The sequence below is a fragment of the Hemiscyllium ocellatum genome, chromosome 19, assembly GCF_020745735.1.
Source record: "Hemiscyllium ocellatum isolate sHemOce1 chromosome 19, sHemOce1.pat.X.cur, whole genome shotgun sequence".
Taxonomy (NCBI): domain Eukaryota; kingdom Metazoa; phylum Chordata; class Chondrichthyes; order Orectolobiformes; family Hemiscylliidae; genus Hemiscyllium; species Hemiscyllium ocellatum.
The window spans coordinates 49,277,506-49,299,512 of record NC_083419.1 but is presented as its reverse complement, the minus strand read 5'-3'; the positions used below and the strand labels follow the sequence as shown (position 1 = coordinate 49,299,512).

At 38.2% G+C, this 22,007-nt stretch overlaps 1 protein-coding gene across 1 annotated transcript in view; it reads left to right on the top strand.

The window, feature by feature from the left end:
• Positions 1 to 22,007, top strand: part of LOC132824970 (dynamin-1-like protein) — a 56,459-nt gene that overhangs the window by 23,525 nt on the left and 10,927 nt on the right. Inside the window, exons 4-16 of the mRNA XM_060839899.1 lie at positions 4,242 to 4,313; positions 4,933 to 5,019; positions 7,439 to 7,601; positions 8,056 to 8,176; positions 9,353 to 9,484; positions 9,865 to 10,071; positions 11,107 to 11,227; positions 11,555 to 11,710; positions 12,736 to 12,825; positions 13,989 to 14,081; positions 17,390 to 17,446; positions 19,879 to 19,956; positions 21,827 to 22,006. Coding sequence (XP_060695882.1) covers positions 4,242 to 4,313; positions 4,933 to 5,019; positions 7,439 to 7,601; positions 8,056 to 8,176; positions 9,353 to 9,484; positions 9,865 to 10,071; positions 11,107 to 11,227; positions 11,555 to 11,710; positions 12,736 to 12,825; positions 13,989 to 14,081; positions 17,390 to 17,446; positions 19,879 to 19,956; positions 21,827 to 22,006 — 1,557 coding nt within the window. The remainder of the gene's footprint in view (positions 1 to 4,241; positions 4,314 to 4,932; positions 5,020 to 7,438; positions 7,602 to 8,055; positions 8,177 to 9,352; positions 9,485 to 9,864; positions 10,072 to 11,106; positions 11,228 to 11,554; positions 11,711 to 12,735; positions 12,826 to 13,988; positions 14,082 to 17,389; positions 17,447 to 19,878; positions 19,957 to 21,826; position 22,007) is intronic.

Sequence of the window (22,007 nt, the reverse complement as noted above, 5' to 3'; positions counted from 1 at the left end):
TCATATCGGGAACGTTTTAAGGCATATGAGTATAAAAGGTAGACCCAAAATCTGAAACTAAGTAATATATGAATTAAGAATTGTAATCTTCCACTCTACCAATACCATCAAGCCAATGAATGAACGTTGGCTCAAAGAAGAGTGCAGGAGGGCATGGCATAAGCAGCACCAGGCATACGTAAAAATTAGGTGTTAACCTGGTGGAGCTACACCACAGATCTACTTGTATGCCAAACAGTATTAGCAGCAAATGATACACGGAGCTAAGCAAATTCACAACCAGCCAATCAGAGCTGCCACATCCAATTGTGAATAATAGTGGACAGTTCACCAACTCACCAGAGCAGGACCCTCCACAAATATCTCAATCTTCACTGATGAGGAAACCCAGAATATCAGTGCAAAAAATAAGACTGAAGCATTCTGTCTTCAGTTAGAAGTGCTGAGTAATGATCCGTCTTAACCTCCTCCAGAGGTCCTCAGCATCACAGATGCCAACCTTCAACCATTGAATTCATTCCATAAGATATCAAGAAGTTGAAGGCATTGGAAAATGCAACGGCTATGGGCCCTGCCAACGTTCCAGCAATATTACTGTTCTTGTGCTCCAGAATTTGTGGCACCCCTAATCAAACTCTTCCAGTTATACTACAACAATGGCATCTCCCCAACAGTGTGGACAATTAGCCAGATATGACTTGCACACAAAGAACAGGGCAAATCCAATCTAACCAATTACCCTCTCATCCGTCTGCTCTTGATTACGTACAAAGTGATGGAAGGTGTCACAACCAGTGCTGTCATTCTGCTTCTGACCTCACTACAGTTTTGGTTCAAACATGGACAGAAGAGCTGAATTCCATATGTGGGAGTGATAGGCCTTAACATAAGAAATTATTTGTCTAAATGTAGCATTAAGGGACCCTAACCAAACTGGACTCAGTGGGAATTGGGAAAATTCTCTGTTGCTTGGAATTATATGTCAGGCCTGAAGGAAGATTGTTGTAATTGTTGGGTATCAGATATGTCATCTCTCGGATATCTCTGCAGCGGTTCCTCTGGGTAGTGTCCTATGCCCAACCATCTTCAGCAGTTTCATCAATGACCTTCTCACGATCATTAGGTTAAAAAGTGGGAATTTTACTAATGATTGCTCAGTGTTCAGCACCAGTTGTGATGTAATCCATGTCCAAATGCAACAAGTTCTGACAAGTGGCAAGTAACATTCATCCTGTATCAAAGCAAGGATTATCTTCAAAAAGCCAGGGAACTATAGACCAGTGAGCCTTACGTCGGTGGTGGGCAAGTTGTTGGAGAGAATCCTGAGGGATAGGATGTACATGTATTTGGAAAGGCAAGGACTGATTCAGGATAGTCAACATGGCTTTGTGCATGGGAAATCCTGTCTCACAAACTTGATTGAGTGTTTTGAAGAAGTAACAAAGAAGATTTGATGAGGGCAGAGCAGTAGATGTGATCTATATGGACAACAGTAAGGCATTCGTCAAGGTTCCCCATAGGAGACTGATGAGTAAGGTTAGATCTCATGGAATACAGGGAGAACTAGCCATTTGGATACAGAACTGGCTCAAAAGTAGAAGACAGAGGGTGGTGGTGCAGGGTTGTTTTTCAGACTGGAGGCCTGTGACCAGTGGAGTGCCACAAGGATCGGTGCTGGGCCCTCTACTTTTTGTCATTTACATAAATGATTTGGATGCGAGCATAAGAGGTACAGTTAGTAAGTTTGCAGATGACACCAAAATTGGAGGTGTAGTAGCTCAGAGGGTTACCTCAGATTACAACAGGATCTGGACCAGATGGACCAATGGGCTGAGAAGTGGCAGATGGAGTTTAATTCAGATCAATGCGAGTTGCTGCATTTTGGGAAAGCAATCTTAGCAGGACTTATATACTTAATAGGAAGGTCCTAGGGAGTGTTGCTGAACAAAGAGACCTTGGAGTGCAGTTTCATAGCTCCTTGAAAGTGGAGTTGCAGGTGGATAGGATAGTGAAGAAGGCATTTGGTATGCTTTCCTTTATTGGTCAGAGTATTGAGTACAGGAGTTGGAAGGTCATGTTGCGGCTGTACAGGACATTGCTTAGGCCGCTGTTGGAATATTGCGTGCAATTCTGGTCTCCTTCCTATAGGAAAGATGTTGTGAAACTTGAAAGGGTTCAGAAAGGATTTACAAGGATGTTGCCAGGGTTGGAAGATCTAAGCTACAGGGAAAGGCTGAACTGGAGAGTCGGAGGCTGAGGGCTGACCTTATAGAGGTTTATAAAATTATGAGGGGCATGGATAGGGTAAGTAGACAAAGTCTTTTCCCTGGGGTGGGGGAGTCCAGAACCAGAGGGCATAGGTTTAGGGTGAGAGGGGAAAGATATAAAATAGACCTAAGGGGCAACTTTTTCACGCAGAGGGTGGTACTGTATGGAATGAGCTGCCAGAGAATGTGGTGGAGGCTGGTACAACTGCAACGTTTAAGAGGCATTTGGATGGGTATATGAATAGGAAGGGTTTGGAGGGATATGGGGCGGGTGCTGACAGGTGGGACTGGATTGGGTTGAGATATCTGGTCGGCATGGACGGATTGGACCGAAGGGTCTGTTTCCATGCTGTACATCTCTATGACTCTAAGAGAGAATCTAACTGTCATCTCTATTCAATGGCATTTCTTTCATCATCATCATCATCATCATTCACGTCCTGGAGGTTACTATTGAACAGAAACTGAACTGAGCTGACCATATAAATACAGTGGCTACAAGAGCAGGACAGAGGCTAGGAATTACTCAGTGAGTAACTTATTTCCTGACTCAAAGCCCTGTTCACCAACTTCAAAACAAGTTAGCAGTGTGATAGAATGCTCCCCACTTGACTAAATAAGTGTAGTTCAACAGCACTCAAGAGATTTGACACCATCCAGGACAAAGCAGCCCACTGGCACCATATCCACAAACATCCACTCTCTCCACCACTGATGCTCAGCGACAACAGTGTATACATCTACAAAATGCACTGCAGAAATTCACTAAGTCTCCATATACAGCAAGCCTTCCAAACCTGCAAACACTACCATCTGAAAGGACCAGGGCGGCAGATACATGGGAGCACCATAACCTGCAGGTTTGCCTCCAATACTCACGCTATCCTGACTTGAAAATCTCTTGCCATTCCTTTCGCAATTGGTGGGTTAAACTCCTGAAATTCTTTCCCAGTGGCATTGTGGGTCTACTTAAATTGTGTGAACTGCAGTAGTTGATAGAAGCTCAGCACCATCTCCTTAAGGCTTACTAGAAATGAAATTTAAATGCCATCCCAACTAGTGACACCTGCATCCCATGAGTGAATCAAAAACAAAACTGCACTTAGTGAAACTCTGGAGTGCACCACTATTAACTGCAGCAGAACCCAGATGAATCATGTGGTTGAATTATTTTGACTATCCTTGTTGACGATTTCCCTACTTTTCCTTTTCTCAGTTTACTGAAGGCTTGACTTGCCCAGTCTCCCTTCATCTATGATATAATTAATAAAATACTGCAAGGTATTCAGTGCATTGGCTAGGAAAAACAAAAGAAGGGAAACATTGCCCCTGAGCCAGCCCCATGTTCTCGTGGTGTTTACACATAACTTATTTTCACTAGGATGACTGAATAGTAGTCTCAAACAATAATTGCAGCTGATTCGTTTCTCCACTCTTATTGATACAAAAGTAGCATACACCAGATGCTGAAAATCAAAAATAAACTGAAAATGCTGGAAATACTCCCCACACTCCGCATATTTGTGGAGAGAAAATCAGTGTTATTATTTCAAATACATCAGTTATGCTGAAAGGTAAAATCTGAAATGTTTACTGTTTTCATCTCTCTGCAGTTACTGTCAGACTTGCTCACTACCTCCTGCATTTTCTGTTTTTGTTCTGATGCCTGTAAATCCACATTCTCAGTTGAGGGCACTGCATAATGATTTAAAGAAAGACCTAGGTTCTCTGACAGCGTAGGTTAGATAACATACTGATCTAATATGTCTCAGTATTTTTTAATATGAAAGACAGTAACTTTGATCATTTCTGTCCCCCCCCCCCCTCCCCCCAATTAACAAACTGAGGAAGCCTTGTTTAATGCAATATTTTTTTTATGGTGGATGATTTCTTGCTGCTTTGAATGGGGTGAGGAACAAACCAATCCATTACAATGTCAATGCCTTAACTATTTCATTATTTATCCCTTTACAGATCTACACTGACTTTGATGAAATAAGGCAAGAAATAGAAAATGAGACAGAAAGAGTTTCTGGTGGCAATAAGGTAAAGATTCAAATCAATTGGGACGAGGCATAAACTCCATAAACTAAATGCAAAAACCTGTACAGTTGGTTCTGTTTCCATGTAGCAGGAGTAGACTAGTGAGCCCATCAAGTCTGTTCTGCCATCCAGTGTGAACACAATTGATTGGATAATTCTCAATTCCACATTCCTGCTTTATTTACATTACTTTTGGTTCCCCTAATGATTAGAAATCTGTCTGTCTCGTCCATGAATTTATTTAACAATCCTTGACGGCCATCTGTGGCAAAGAATTCCACAGAATCACCACCCTCTGAGAGGAAATGAAATCCTCCTCATCTCTGTGTTGAATGGGTGCTTTCTTTCTCTGATGTTATATTATCTCATTGATGTTCAAAATGAATTTTGAACACAATTGTTTCAAGAGAAAATATATTTAATGTAGGCAGTCATTAAAACTGGGAATGCATAGCAGACTAAACACTTTGATCTAGAAAAGCATAATGAAATTAAAACACTGTGAAAGTGGCAAATATATCCTCCAAAACTGCTCTTAAAACTTGAATGAAGTCATGGTTTCCAAAGCCTATATTTAATAATGTGCATTCCTATTTCATTTATACCATTATTTCTGTTGCAGGGTATTAGTATTGAACCAATTCACCTCAGGATCTTCTCACCGCATGTGGTTAATTTAACACTTGTCGATCTTCCTGGAATGACAAAGGTATGACATGTTTCAACAGTCACAGTCATCCAGAGCTATTGGAATTTGCTGGTTATAGTTAATTAAGGTTCATCAAGGTACCATGCACAACTAATCCAATAATTACTGTGAAAGGTAACATGAATTGCATCCAATCTTTCATTAGCTATTTCTGTCTTATTTCATTTAACTTGCTTTTTCTACATATTTTGACAGCTTTCTTCTTTCCTGCCCTAAAATACTAAACACACAAGGTTATAATTCTAGGGATGAGGGGATAATATCCCTACTTCTGAGCCAGTGGGCTGGATTCAAGCTTTACCTTCTCCAGAGGTGTATTGGCACAGGTTGATTTAAAAAATTGTTTCCTTGGAAGTGCCCAAGTGACCATTTTTCTTAGAAGAGGTTGACATTGACAAGCTGTTCAACTGAGGCAGTTGTTTCACAGAATCCAATTTCTCACTTGCTTGACAGTAAAGAAGTTTACCTAAAATTACAAAGGGATCTTGATCTATTGGGCCAACGGCCTGAGGCGTGGCAGAAGGTAGTGTTGTCGAACAGAAACCTAGGGGTTCAGGTACATAGTTCTTTGAAAGTTGCGTCACAGGTAGACAGGGTGGTTAAGGTGTTTATCATGCTTGTTTTCATTGCTCAGACTATTGAGTATAGGAGTTGGGAAGTCATGTTGAGGTTGTACAGGATGTTGCTAAGGCCACTTTTTGGTGTACTGTGTACAGTTCTGGTTACTTTGCTATAGGAAGGATATTATTAAATTTGAAGAGAGTTCAGAAGAGATTTACAAGGATGTTGCCAGGACTGCAGGGTTTGACTTCTAATGGGAGACTGGATGCACTGGGACTTCGTTCACTGGAGCATCGTAGGTTGAGAAGTGACCTTGTGGAGGTTTTTAAAATCCTGAGGGGTATAGATAAGGTGAATAGCAGATGTCCTTTTTCCAAGGATAGGAGAGTTCAAACCTAGGAGGCATATTTTTAAGGTGAGAGCAAAAAGACTTAAAAAGGACCTGAGGGATAACATTTTCATACAGGGTGGTTTGTATGTGGAATGAACTGCCAGAGGAAATAGTAATTCAGGTACAGTTACAATATTTAAAAGATATTTGAATAGGAAAGGTTTAGAGGGATTTGGGCCAAACGGCAAGTGGGACTAGTTTAGTTTGGGAAATTTGGTTGCTATTACAAGTTAGATCAACAGGCATGTTTTCGTGCTGTATGACTCTATATATGTTCTGGAAAAGATATCAGGAATAGTAGACGGGGTGACTCCCTCTTGCTCTCTCCCTATCCAAAATATAAAAGCAAATTAAAACCACCTCTGGCACTACCTTTTTTGAGGTCAGTTAACTGAACATAAATCAGGAATTTTCCCTGATTATTCTGCTCAATCTAGTTCACTGTCACACTGTTGCATTTATAAACTACACAAAATGGAGAAAAAGCCAATTGATAAAAACTTGCCATCGGTATCAAAACAATTCATTGCTGAAATGTTCCAGAAAAGAAATGTGTAGTAACCAACTTATTTTCAGCACAACAAATCTTGCCTTGTTGTCATGCTTATTACGTTAATGCAAACAACAGTTATTTCAGTATTGTGCTTATAACTCTATGTAAGATGATCACAAAAAAAATCAGACTTTAGGAAAAAATCTGGAACTCAAAGGTAGTTTAATTGTGACCATTGCCAAGTGTCACAAAAACAAAATCTGTTCCCTCATGTCCATTTCAGGGAAAGAAATCTGTCATCCTTATACGATCTACATACGCGACCGACTGCAATGTGGTTGACTCTTAACTGTGCTTTTAAATAGCCCCAGTGTGTCACTAAGATCATAGAACAATTAGGCACAGTCAATAATACTGGCCCAGCCAGCGATGCCCACATTCAATAAATAAACCGAAAAAAGTTTGAAATTTGATGTTAATTTGAATTTATTTAATATCTCTAAAGGGAATATATATTACAATTAAACTTCATATATTTGATTATAATATTAGTTTAATCATTTTCTTCATCTGGCTATGGGTAGCCACCAATATATTTATTTGTTTGGCAATACTTTTCCTGGTTCTGACCTTGTGTTTGTAGATTAAAGTTCCAAGTCTAGAATTTAGATTACTTGGAACCAATGTATATTACAGTTGTCAGAGTTTCCAGGACAAGTGTTTTTGAAACTTTAAAACAGCATTTTAAAAAATAATTTCTATTCTGAATCCCATATTTTATGCATCACTTCTCTTGTTGAGGGTACAAAGAGGTGATTTGTTTCTGAACCATGTCAATGTTGATCATGTCCCAGCAGTGAAAAGTTATAATCTGGGGTTCTGAACGACATAATTTGTTTTTTTTTTGAGAAGATACAGATCCATATTCTGGTACTTCTTAAAAATTAATATTCAACATAACACTATCTCTTCAGGTACCTGTGGGTGATCAACCCCGAGACATAGAAGTGCAGATAAAAGACCTGATACTACGCTACATCAGCAATCCAAACTCAATCATCTTATCTGTCACTGCTGCCAATACTGACATGGCAACCTCTGAGTCACTTAAAATTGCCAGGGAAGCAGATCCAGAAGGTAAGATGGTAGAGGAGATTGTTGAAAAACAACATCTCTAGAGCACAGACCTCTAGTGACAGCTTCAGCGTTTAAACCTACAGACCTATTTTCGGATCACTCGTGGGCTTCCCATAACAGCATTATAATGAAAACCTCTAAACTTGAGCAATACGCTCAAAGGCATCAAAATGGATTAGCTTCCCCACTGATTGAGAGACTATTTTCACCAGTCCCAGATAGGCTTCTTGGCAAAGGAGATTGCCATCCACTGTACATTCTCTGTTAACATGTTTCTTCAGAAATATCCTGGAAATATAATGCATGCTTTACTAATGCTGTTATGAGATGTGAGAAAGAGAAACTGTGAGGGATGAGTGCAGGAGAAGGAGAATATGAATTTTTAATTAGTGTGTGTTTTACACTGCATTGAAACGCTTCATCAATTGCATTGCCTCAATCCATCTGAATACAGGACGGCGAACGCTTGCTGTTATCACGAAACTGGATCTTATGGATGCTGGCACTGATGCTATGGACGTGCTTATGGGAAGAGTTATTCCAGTCAAATTGGGTATCATTGGAATTGTCAGCAGGTATATAACAATTTCCAGTTATTATTGAATTTTAACTTCTACACTTCATGTTGAAGCATTACTAGCTGGCTAAAGAGCCACTTTTGGTCAAATGGCTACATCTTACAATATAAATTAAAATAACATTCCACTTGAAGAGTACCAAAAATCTGCACTTAGGATAGTGACAAAATAACTGCCCACATAATCAATTGCCACTTTTACAGGTGTGTACTTTGTCATTGATTGAAGTGTTCCCAGATCCAGACCAACCAATCATATTTTGCTTGTCTATAGACAACAATTTATCTCAGTATCTATTTGCTCAAGGAACACGATAAACTTCTGAGTAATGAAGGTATATAATTTGAAATCTCTTATTTGGAAGTTCATGGTATAATAATTGAACAGTAAAAGCTGAGGTAGGTGCAAAGGAAGATGAACAAATATTTTTAATATGAGAAATTTTAAGGGAGCAGGCCCACGCAGACAATAATTTCCTTCTCTGAAATCAAAGGAAAAGTCTAAGACTGGTCACGCCAGATAATAGTCAAAATTTTCAGCAGTGTTCATGGAGGTTATGAAGTAGGTCATTTGTCTGATCTCTCAATCATAAAAGGCCTCTATGTATTCGGTTAGGAACAAATTATGTTTAATTGAGGGTGGGAAGACGTGCCCTATTTATGTGTAGCAGTTTCTGATTCTGATTCTGAAGCAGATTCTGCTTCAGTCTTGAAAAGCTTCTGTGCTGAATTTCTCATGTTAGTTACATTCCTACATCTCTAAAGGTACGGAGCAACAAGAGAATCCTCCTGGGTCGTCTACTTTATAGTAATCATCTCATTTGGAAAGGCTTGGGCTGAGGCTGTCTTATCCTTTTCTAATCTGGAAAGGTTAATTCCTGTTCCACTGCTTCGCCGACAACATTGCTGTCACTGCAGTTAGAAAAGAAAGCATAATGTTTTACCCCCATGTCCTTGCAAACTTGTTGAGACCAAGATCTCAAACGTGTTGGAGCTGGAGAAAAGTTACAATGCATGCTTACTGTTGTTTTGAAATAAGCGAAACTGCATAGATGTGTTGCCTTTTCACTAGAATGTGTTGACATTAACGAAAATGCACCATTTTGCTTACTCCAGTTTCTTCAGGGATTGATTGCGTATTCCAATTTCAAACATATTTGTGTATATCCTTCAGGAGTCAGCTAGACATCAACAATAAGAAAACTGTAGCAGATGCTTTAAAGGATGAGCATGCTTTTTTACAGAAGAAATACCCTTCTCTTGCTAACAGAAATGGAACCAAGTACTTGGCCAAAACATTGAATAGGTAATATTTTGCTAAACTGATATATCTTTCTAAAGGAACCAAAGTGCAAAGTTTGTTTCTGTGAATGTCGTATTCCAGTGGTTGCTCCTTTGTCTAGTCACTGTAGCCCTCAGTGGCTTCTGTTAAATTCTGTGGCAGTGTCTCTGCCATCATAATTGCTATATTTCCTTCTTGTTTCCAACAGTTACCATTACTTAACATGGTTTAGCTGGTTTTCTTAAAAATGTTGATGGTCTTTACATTAAGATTTCATCAAGGAATAGGAGTTACCTGTACCATCTGTAAAACAGCGGGAATTGAGTGTTTAAATGTAATTTCATTTTCCCGAAAGCATTAGTCCTGGGAGAATTTTATTAAGATGTTTAATGTTATTTTTGCAGATTGCTAATGCACCACATCCGAGATTGCTTACCAGAACTTAAGACCAGAATAAATGTCCTTGCTGCTCAGTATCAGTCTTTACTGAACAGCTATGGTGAACCAGTGGGGGACAAGAGTGCAACATTGCTGCAGCTCATCACCAAGTTTGCAGCCGAGTATTGCCACACAATTGAGGGAACAGCAAAATATATTGAAACTTCAGAACTGTAAGCATGCTGATACTTTATTAACCTATTTATTTCAACTTATAAAGCTATCACTTATTAAGATTTAACTTTGCTAAGTATTTTTCTACAAAATGTTGCAAATATGGATTAAAACAAATATATGAACTCCATGGTTCATTTTGTTTTAGGATGACAAAACTATGATGCCTGATGATCTCATTGGTGGGCCAGAACATTGTAATGAGTCCCTTCCTGTTAATACGTGTGGTCTATGAGATAATTAAAAACTTTCCCGAGTGTTTAACTTATGACAGCTCTGTCTGTTAAGTGTTAAATAAGGCATGTAGCAACTCCTTAAACGGCTGCAACTGTCAACATTAATTTATAGAAATACAAAAAAGTGAACCAATCACTTACAATGTTTAGAGATATAAAGCCCGGCTACTGGATGGAAAGGTGCTCTCATTTAGCCATCCTTAGTAAAATATCAGTTGCATTAGGCATTGATTAAACCAAATCAGCACTGACATCCAAATGTTTGATTTCCAAATGCAAGAGAAATAAGTTAACTCCTGGCTGGAGGAGATTTAGTTGTGATATTCTCCTTTATACTACATAGTTTTGACACAATATAACCTACACTGTCATGGCAGGTGTTGTTGAAAGTATTGTATGCAGCTACCTCCCTTTTATTTGTGCCTGTTGGACTCAAATTAGATGTATTCAGTATATTATACATATAGGTGACATACATTATTTTCAGAAACCTAGCATAATGGAGAATCCAAGAAAACATTTTTTAAATTATTGATTGCTATTTTTCATTTCTGTCATTGTTTTAATTAGCAAATTTTATCTAGTTCTGTTGTTTTTTGCATTTTATTTTAGTGAATGTATAATTTCAACTAATTAAATGCCAATATGGCGTAAATGTGATACATGAGGAATCTGGATATGGGTACTGGTAATTGCACATAAAGTAAATGGAAAACAATTTCTGTGTAATGTGGTTTCACTAAAGGATTTCAGTGATTGTAGAACTGCCTTGCATTCTCAGTTTCATTTTCTTTCTAGTTGTGGTGGAGCACGAATATGCTACATTTTTCATGAAACTTTCGGACGTACTTTAGAATCAGTAGATGCGTTAGGTGGTCTCAACACTATTGACATTCTCACTGCAATTAGAAATGCCACTGTGAGTATTCAACATAACTGGGAAAATGTTGTCTTTCCATTGCAATTGCCTTTTGCTGGCCCAGTTTTGCAATGTGTACTTTATTTTCCTTCATCCTTACACATGCTTGATTTGCTTGCCTGCTTTCATCATGATGGCATTTTCTCTATTCATTATTACAAAATGCATAACATCCTCATTGATAATTGTACAAAATCCCCTATGGTTTTAATTGTACATCCTTTCCACATTGTGTGTCTTTACTGATCTGTCCAGCTCTTTTCTTTAAAAACAATGTTTTTTTTAATCTCTGGAAGAATGAATTGTTACCAGTTCTGTTTTGTTTAGGGTCCACGTCCAGCACTTTTTGTCCCTGAAATCTCTTTTGAGTTGTTAGTGAAACGACAGATCAAACGCTTGGAGGAGCCCAGTTTAAGATGTGTTGAATTGGTCCATGAGGAAATGCAGAGGATTATACAGCACTGCAGCACATACAGTACGCAGGTACATGGACCACTCAGTTGGTCTTTGGGGCTGTATCAATCATTTAAAATAGTGGTTGCCGAAGATATTCTTGTGGGGGGAATTGACTTGTGTTCTGGACCAGGTTAGACCCCTTCAAAACATTTTAAGAAAGTTGTCTGGATCCTAACTTTGCTAGTTGTTTTAAGCAGGTGTAACCCAGATATTCCAGGAGGGATGCAGTTGCCCCAACCACTTACTTTTAAGCAAAACAGAATTTATTTCCGGAATACCAAACGAATTGCAAACAAAAGAGAACAGAATACAGAATAACCTCACTTATCCAAAAATCCAACAGACTATCCTAACTTAATGATGCTGTTCCAAATTCCTGCAACAATCCCTATAAACACCTCTTGGCAAAAAATGAAAAATCAAACACTGTCTTACAGAAGAGAGATGGCAGAGAGATTCAACGTGGAACACCTTCCATGGAGATGTTTCTTTGACCAGCAGCCTCAAAAAAACTGACTACTTGCTAAAACCAAATCAAGCCAGATAAAAGCTGAGCTGAGAGAACTAACCACTCCCCTTTCATTGTACAAGTGTTTTTCTTAAAAACTTGAAACCTTTTCAAGTAGATAAATGCAGACATGTTGACAACTCTGCCTCATATAATGCTTTTGGGAAAAAAAACAGGGACAACACAACCTTGTTAAAGGAGCAGCATTGTCACACTTGAGTGACTCATTGCTACCTAGCTCAGGGCGTTTTGTGAGAAATAGTACCTATTATTAAAAAAATGGCAGAATCACTGTGAACATTTGAGCAGATACATTTATTGTCAATCTGGCAGTTTGTATTTACCTCAAACAAAGAACTCAAAATTTGTTAACTATGAGCAGTTTGAGTATTTGTACTGTCCTAGACCTGGTTTAAATGAAATTGTTCTGTTCAGCAGCACTGAAGTTATATTATTCTTTTACTTGCAGTAATAAAGTGTGTTTTATTTGAACTGAATTTTGAAATGGTGATGTTGTATCGTGTATTTTGTGTTCCCTATTTAGGAATTGCTCCGATTTCCAAAACTCCATGATGCCATAGTCGAGGTTGTGACATCGTTGTTGCGCAGGAGATTACCTGTTACTAATGATATGGTAAGTTTCTACAATAAACATGGTAATATTCTATCTGCATATTTTTATAGGAAGCACACCCGATATAAATTAAATCTCTGTTTTTGCTCCTTCATGACTGTGATCAATGTTTCATTAGTCTCATAGTTAGGATCGTTTTTTTTCTTCATTTTCACTTAATATCGCATTGATTATAATTTATTTGAAAATCTTTTAGTTTACAATAAAGCTTTGATCTCCAAGGGAAATTCCTCACAGATATGAGTCATCTATAGAAATTAACCAGTCACTAGTTAGAGGGTGGAGTTCAGTATGCTGTATCAGTACCATGGAATGCAAACAGGTAAATTCTCCCAGAAGGTTAATTATTAGTTGTAATCATTCCATTATAGGGAAATACTAACTGAATTTCAGACATTACCTGACAGCAAAGGAGGGAAAAATTAGAGAAAATCAGCATAGAATACTTGTCAAGGCCAGCATTTTCGGCTTGTACTGAATTGCTCTTAAATTGAATGGCTTGTCGTGCTATTGTCAAGTCAACCTCATTGCTGTGGGTATGGAGTCACATTTAGGCCAGACCAATTAAGGATAGCAGATTCCCTTTCTTAAAGGACATTAAATAAACCAGCTGGGTTATTTTTTACAATAATCAATAATAGTCTCATGATACTATTACTGATACCAGCTTTCACCTCCAGATTTATTAGATGATTTTAAATTCCACCAGTTGCCATTTCAGCACGTATCCTCAAAGCATTGCTTGATCCACTAGTGGCTCACCACTGTGTCACTTTCTCCCTATGCTTTTAGTGATCTAGGTTTGTCTCCCAGACAAGATTTACTATGTTGTCGCAACAATGAAGGACAAAAGTAAAGCTTTTCAAAGAGTTTTTTTTTGTTTAGTTTATTAGTTTGTATCCTGTGCTTGTCTATATATTTACATTGGTTACAGAGTGTTGCTGGCATGTAGTGTTGATGCAAATATGCTATCCCACTATGTATCAGGTAATTTGTGAAACTATATAAAATTGTAAAGCTCTTGTGGATTTGCTATACTTTTGTTATTTTTGTTTTTAAAGGTCGTTTAGCTCTAAAGATACAAAGAAATAGATCAGCTTAATCTATGGGTGGTTTATTAATCTGCACCTTTAAACATAGATTTTTTTTTTAATCACTTCTAGGTCCACAATCTAGTAGCCATTGAACTTGCGTACATCAATACAAAACACCCTGACTTTGCAGATGCCTGTGGTGTTTTGAACAGTAACATAGAGGTAAGATTCATGCATCAAGTTTGTAAAATTCTTCTTACTTAGTATGCATTCTTACTTTCTAATTCTGACAAAAATATTATATGGCCTTTATTCTGCAAATATCTCACATTTTTATTTAACATTCTGTTCAAATCCAAGGGATAACAGTAAGCACTGACAATAATTCTTCGTAATTTGTTATTGTCCAAGCATTTCAGTAATGATGATAAGGTTTAGGGTATTCATTAATATTGCACTGAAAGAAAGGTAACTTTTAAGCTTTCTGTGTATAAGAATACTTTGAAAATGTCACTCATTGCTGTGAATCTTTACATTTGTTTGAAAGTGCCTTCCATTTTCACTCTGTGAACAAATTTGAAGAAGAAGACTGATAGAGAAAATTTATGTCATGAAATCAAGAAATTCAGTGGAGTGGTCACTTGAACAACACCTTTAACATAATTTTTAAAATTAGAAATATAATCTTTTGGCATTAATTATTTTTCCCTCCGAGTAAGCTTTCTCTATTTTGCCGAATGATACGTACAGTTTTAATATTGGCATTAAATTAACATTCTCTGACACTGAGGACATGGATGTAATTGTCTGGTTTATAATGAGGTGCCTTTCTTAGACTTAATTATTTTTCAAGTAATGCTAATGGGCTGAATTTTCTTTGGTTTTTGACCTTGGAGTGCCTGATATTGGCAATTGGTGCCAATATGAAAGTACTGATTTCTGAACTTTTCACTACCAAATATTGGATTGCAAAAATGTTTTGTAATTCTATTAATGTTATCCATATACTTTGGCAATTACAGAAAATTGCAAAGTTGACTCATATGTAAGGCAACCTTTATTAAAGATGATGCTTTGCAACTAAAAAATATGTTACACCATAGAGTAGAATATGTCATGGTTGGGAACAATGATGAAAGAGACTTCAAGTATGAGGGTTATTTTGAACAAAAATATAAGGAGTTAGATTTTTAAAAAATATTGACTGAAAGCAAAAGACTCTCCTCTGATTTGGAGCTTTATAATAAGATGTCATCAAATTAATTTAAGAATGAAAAAAAAATTACTCTTAGAGCTGTTGAAGCATAAACTGCTTTGTCAAACTAAACTGTCAGATGTTTTGGGGAAAGCTGGCTAAGTATTTGAAGTATAACAAAATGCAGGGCAGTAGGACTAATTTTGTATTGATCTAGAAAAGAACTGGTGTTGACTTGTTGGATAGTGAAGAGCTATCTTTTTGTTATCAAATGATCTAGGGTTGTACAATTAACCTGCATCAATTTCAAAGTTTTCAGTTGCTTTCTGGTAGAAATTCCCATTGTAATACAAAACCCACCTATGGTGTCCCAGTGTCCTGTTATTTCTGAATGTTGATCAGCATGCTCACGTTTGACTCATGGTCTCTTCCATTCTCACCTTAAGCAGTCTTCCAATGCCCCTCTGCTTCCTTTGAGTTCTGTCGTCTTGCTTGTAGCGTTGCAACCAGACTTGCTAATGAGTATGAAAATCTTATTCAGTGCTCTCTATAGGGTTTTCAGTAGTTCAGCAAGGCTCCCCAGAGGAAAAAATTTCAAACAGACTTTCCACATATTGCTGCCACTTTTTGCTGATCCAATCATATAAAGAAAGATTAGGAGACAGGGATAATAATCAAAGGCTAAGATCCTCCAACTGGTGAGTCTAGAATGGACTGGAGTTCAGAGAACCATAACATTGCTATAGCTCAGAAGGAGGCTGTTCAGGTCACTGTGGCCTCCTTTGTGTAGGCACATCACGGGCAGAAAAGTCAACTAATGTACTGTTCATGGGTTCATTCTCACAGTTGCTGTCACTATATAAGTTTGTTAGATTTTCAATAATTTTTGAGCAATTTGGGTGTGTGTGTGGTTTTAGATAAATGCATTGGTATATAATGTTAATATAACAATGTAGCCTAATTTATTTACAGACTTCGCAATAATTAAGCTCAATCACTCATTAGACTGTGGATTTCTGATATGCTAAGAATTCTCACATTCAGAGCAAGAATGCTTCTTCATACTTTTCCAAATCCTGCAATACCCTCATCTCATAACTCATTATCTTACCATCTTAAAAAGAATTGTTTTCAAGGCATTATAATCTCCACCATCTCCATTTTACACACTTAATATTATTTGTTATATTCATCTGGAATGTGTCATTTTCTGGAAGTCCCTTATCACCGTAACTTGTTACCAAGCAAAATGTACCCTGTGTAAGCTTGAATAGAGGTGATAAACCAATGCTTCACAGGATACTTTAACTTGCTGTACCAAGGCACAGTGTGATGATAATGTTCTAACAAAGCCCATTTACTTCAATAACAAAAATATGATACCACTCTTTTCCCTTCCCCCCCCCCCAATCCAAAAACAGTGAAATTAATCTCAACCTTTTCTCTAACAATCATTTTAAAAAGTCACAGTCAAATAATTTGAATGAAAGTATGAATAGGATGAAAGAAACCAACTTAGGATTGTCATTCATGCTTGCAGTGCTGCAGACTTGTGTCTACTGGAGTTTACATATAGTCATGCACAGGGCTGTGTTCTTTGCAGACAGAAAGAACCTGAACCTGAACATGTACTGTGCTAGTTTCAACTCAACAAAATGGGTGACAGCCCTTTGCTGGTTAGTCATCTGGAGTGGTTCTAATTTTTAAAAAGCCTGGCTGTTAACTGTTCAGCAGTATGAATGGGGGCATTCTCCATGGAACACCCCTATCAATCAGTGTCTACTTGTCAACCACTCAGCATTCTCCTCTTTGTGCAGTATAAATGTTAGTTTTTCCCTTTATCGGTAATGGTTCTGATGAGTGAAATATGAAAAGCTTTGACTTAAAAAAGTCTTTTTTTTCCCAGCAATTTATTTGATATGTTGAATGGACAGTGTCTCCCTCTGAGATATAATTGTACCTGCCTGCTGATAACCTCATCTGGATTCCATTACAATTCTAGCTGCAGTAGTGTATTGAGCATCATTTCAGTGCAACAGAGTTCCTGATTTCAGGATAGGGGAGACACTGAAAGGGGCTCCCAATTGTTTATGCAATGGATAAGGGGACCTGGAGAGGTGCCAATTCTAAGCCACTATTATGCAATGGCTGGAAGTTGTTCCATCATAGCTCTGAAAGACATCTGGAAGAATATTGTTCACTAGTTTTTAAAGTTGGTGGGTTTTTCTTGTAAAAATTTAATAACTTCACCCATAAATGAAAAACACATCTGATTTTAATTTTTAAAAAATCTGACTTCTATGTTTACTGAATTTGACAGTTTCATTTTTTTCAGGAGCAAAGGCGTAACCGCTTAGCAAGGGAGCTAGGCTCTGGTCTGCCTCGAGACAAGGTGAGATTTGAGGGAAGGTAAAGTCAGTGGCATATTGTGTTGATATATAATGTCATACATTACGAGTTAATAAACCACAGGTTTAAATTCTACTGTACATGACAAATTGTTCATTTATGGTTGACAATTGGCAAATCGAATTGGAAAACTAAATGCTATTCATTCCCCCATTCTTGGCATCTGCTTAAATAATTGTTAGCAGTGACATAGTATCAATCTTAGCAAACAATTACATAGGCACCCAAAGCAACTGAAAAGGATATGACATTCAAAGTTTGGGAGAAGATTTGTAGCTCAGGTGCTCGTTGTTGTGGTTCCGTTCCCAGCTCGGCGAACAGAACCACAACAGGATATGGCGTTACTTAAAGAATAGCGTGGGAAGTGAGGGGAACTGTTTTCTTTTTTTATTATTATAGCTAACCCAAACCATGATTTTTACAAGGGGAGGTGGTGGTATACTGGTAAGGTCGCTGGAGTAGTGATGATGATGGTTTTGTCAAACAAAAACTACCAAACTTAAAAGACCCAGTACAACCCATGGACAAAACCAACGTCATCTACAAAATTCCATGGAAGGACTGTCACAAACACTACGTAGGACAAACAGGAAGAAAGTTAGCCACCAGGATACACGAACACCAGCTAGCCACAAAAAGACACGACCTTCTGTCCCTCGTAGCCCTACACACAGATGAAAAAAAGCCACCATTTCGACTGGGACAACACATCTATCCTGGGACAGGCTAAGCAAAAACATGCCAGAGAATTCCTAGAGGCCTGGCACTCCAACCATAACGTCATAAACAAACACACAGATCTAGATGCCATCTATCAACCCTTCAGAAAACGAACAGGAAATGACATCACCACAAACCCCAGGAACCCCATCCAGGAGAAAGATATAAATAGAAAGCAGGAGACAACAGCTCCGCTTCACTTGGAGGTCGCCACTGACGATGTTACCTAGCCAGGTAATGAAACGTCTGGATATCAAACCTACAGCTCAGCGAGCAAACCTCAACCTGAGCCACAAACCTTGCACATACAAACTGATATTCATGAGCTGGTAAATTGGGCAGAGCAATGACAGATGGAATTAATCCTGATAACTGTCAGGTGTTGCGTTTTGGAGATGTTTAAGGGAATGATATACACAATGGATAGTGGGTCGTGGGGATACTGAAAAACAAAAGAACCTTGGTGTACAAGTCCATAGATCCCTGAAGGTATTAGCACAGGTAGACAGGATGGTGAAGCAGGCACATCGGATGCTTGCCTGTATTGGTCAGGGTCTGGAATATAAGAGCAAGGAAGTCCTATTGCGAATTTATAAAATATTGGTTAGGCCACAGATGGGATACCTAATGCAGTCTGGTGGCCAGACTATCAGAAGGGCATGCTGACACTGGAAAGAGTGCAGAAGAGATTCATCAGGATGCCTCAGTTATGAGGAGAGGCTGGATAGCCTGGGTTTGCTTTTCCTGGAGGTGGGGTTGGGTGTGGGGGAAGATGCGGGAGGGATCTGATTGAGATATACAAAATTGAGAGGAATAAACAGGGTAGATCATGAGAATCTTATTCCCAAGATAGATGTGTCTAAGACTAGAGGCCATAGGTTTAAGGTGAGGAGGGAGAGTTTGAGAAGGTATCCGAGGAAACTTTTTTTTTCTCATCCAGAGAGGGTGGTAGAAATTCGGAACGTGCAGCTTGAGAGAGTAGTGCTTCTCTCAACATTTAAAAAACATCTGGGCAAGCACTTAAAATGCCAAGGCTTAGTCAGATATGGACCAAGTGCAGGTAAATGGGTTAATATAATTTGGTGTTTGTTAGATGTGGTGAGCCAAAGGGCCTGTCTCTATGCTGTGTGACTCCATGACACTCTGAGTCTAGTAATGCGAAGTGATCCCAATCACATGAGTTCAATTCCTGCATTGGCTGAGGTTACCATGAAGGATTCTCCTTCTCAGCCTTTCCTCTTGCCTGCGGCGTGGTGACTCTTGGGTTAAACCATTACCAGTTGTGTCTCTAATGAAAGAGCAGCACTATGGTCTGGTAGGACTATGGCAAACTTACCTTGGAAAATCTGCTATTTGCTATAGTCTACATGTGATCCCCTTGACCCATAATGTGTTCTCTGGGCAGTACTGATGAGCAACAAATGCAATGTCCTCACCTTATGAGTGAATATATAAAAAAAAATTAAGGCATACTTGTTAGGCTGAAAGTATTGAATTTCTTTCCAACTATCCACTAGATCAGTTAATTTGGCATCATTTACTCAATAAATTAGATCTGAAAAGAAGGAAGACTTATAACTTTGTGAATCTGTTAAGTATTTTCTTCACAGCTCTGCCTTTGTTTTAAAGAAATCTACAGTAGTTATTGTACTTGCCTTTCAACATTTTGTTTTTGCTTCTCTTTACTTGTTACAGCCTTCTAAAGCTCCCAGTACTGTGTCTGCCTCTTCCCAGGAGACGTCTGCTGTTGCTTCTGCTGATTTTGAAGGAAAGGTTGGTCACCTATCTGCAGCATACTTTGTTGTGGCTTTACATTTTAATGTAAATCAGAAGTGGCTCTAATGCATTCTTCTTGTGGAAAATACTTTCCAACTGCCATGGTACCGACATAAACTTTACTGTCTTGACAGTTTTGTGAAAGCAAGTTATTGTTAGTATCCTTATGCAAATGAACATTAGCGAACAATTTAGGAAATAGCTAACGCTGAGTACTACTACAAATGAAATCATGAAATATAAATTCAATGTAGTGAAAGGAACACATCACTGATATCAAAATTTTTTGTTCACATACAGACAAATCAGCGCTGGTATTGGTAGATTATGGAAGACAAATCTCATTAGAAAACATTTGATATCTGTGATGAATGGCCACCTTCATCTGTGCTTTTGGATGAAAAAAAAATGAAGCTTTAACTGACAGATCGAAGATAGGCAGCTGCAGCACAAACAAATTTGGCTTATGCTGATTGAGAATGTTTTCATCTGAATGCTTTAAAGACAGGTTTAAGTTTTAGATTCACAAGACATTTACTGATCTTAATGCCTGTATTTTCTAACTCTCATCTCGCACCATGAGTTCATTCATCATAGTATCTTGTCAAATTTGCTGTCAGCAATGATTTTGTTTTATTCATTCACAGGATATGGGTATCATTGGCTGGGCCAACATTTATTGCCCATCCTCCTAATTGCCCAGAGAGTTGTTAGGGGCCGACCAAGTTGCTGAAGTCACTTGTAGGCCAGATCAGGTAACGACATTAGTGAACCAGATGGGTCTTTTTGGAAAATCTATAATGACTTTATGATCATTGTTAAATTCTTAATTCCAGATTTTTCTTGAATTTAATGACTGGATTCAAACCCTTGTCCCTAGAACATTACCTCAGTATCTGAATTCACAGTCTAGCAATAATACGAATAGACTATTATCTTCCCATAAGATAGAAACAGGGGAGGAGATGGCCTAATAGTCAGATTGCTAGTCTATTAATTCACAGACCCAGGTCATGTTCTGAGAATCTGGGTTCACGTTCTGCCATGGCAGATAGTGGAATTTCAATTCAATACAAAAATAAACTTGAATTGTTGATTGTTGGAAAACCCTGTCTGGTTTACTAATGACCTTTAGGGAAGGAAACTGCCGTCCTTCCTTAGTCTGGCTTACATGTGATTTCATATCCACAGCAATGTGGTTGACTCTTAATTGCCCTCTGGATACTTAGGGATGGGCAATAAATGTTGACCTAGCCAGTGGCAACCACATCCTGTGAATGAAAAAAAATTATAGCTTCTCCTTAAGGGCAGCATTATCAAACAAAAGTCTCAATAGGGAGATTAGAAGAACAATGTTTTGTTGTTGTTACATGTCACACTGATATGTAATGACCCCCCTTTTATAATGCATTTCATCACCACCTATAGAAATGATGGGCAAATTTACAGCACTACACTTCTGCAATAATAGTGAGAACAGTGAAATGCATTGGCAAAAGAAAACTTGAATGGAATTTAGTACAAAATACAGTGCACACTGACTGAAAGCCAACTGGTTTGGTTCGAAACAGAGTCCTGGCAAACGATATTGAAACTTGACAACAAAGTATGTTGTGTTGGAGGAACTGCTTTGTTTCACAAAAATTTCTGTATGTTTCATAGGTTCTGCTGTCTGGTAATAGGTTCAGGTGTCACAGTTCTCACTTAATGATTGTGTATGTGCAACTATCCTACTTCTCCACAATGCAGAATACTCCTGTAAACTTCCAGAAATACTTCAATCCTCTAATTACCTATAAGATAAAGAGCCTGAATGCATTGAGTGATAACTTTGTTATAGTGTTGATACCTCTCTTACCCTCTCCAGGTTTCAGGGAAAGAAGTTCAAATACAAAATGGAAATCCAGATAATGTATCAACTGGCAACTGGAGAGGAATGTTGAAACCATCTACTGCAAAGCCAGAAGAAGGATCTTCTGAAGAAAAACCTAAACATCCAGGTCCTGGGAGTCCGCATAGGGGACTATCAGTAAATTTCCTTGATGTGG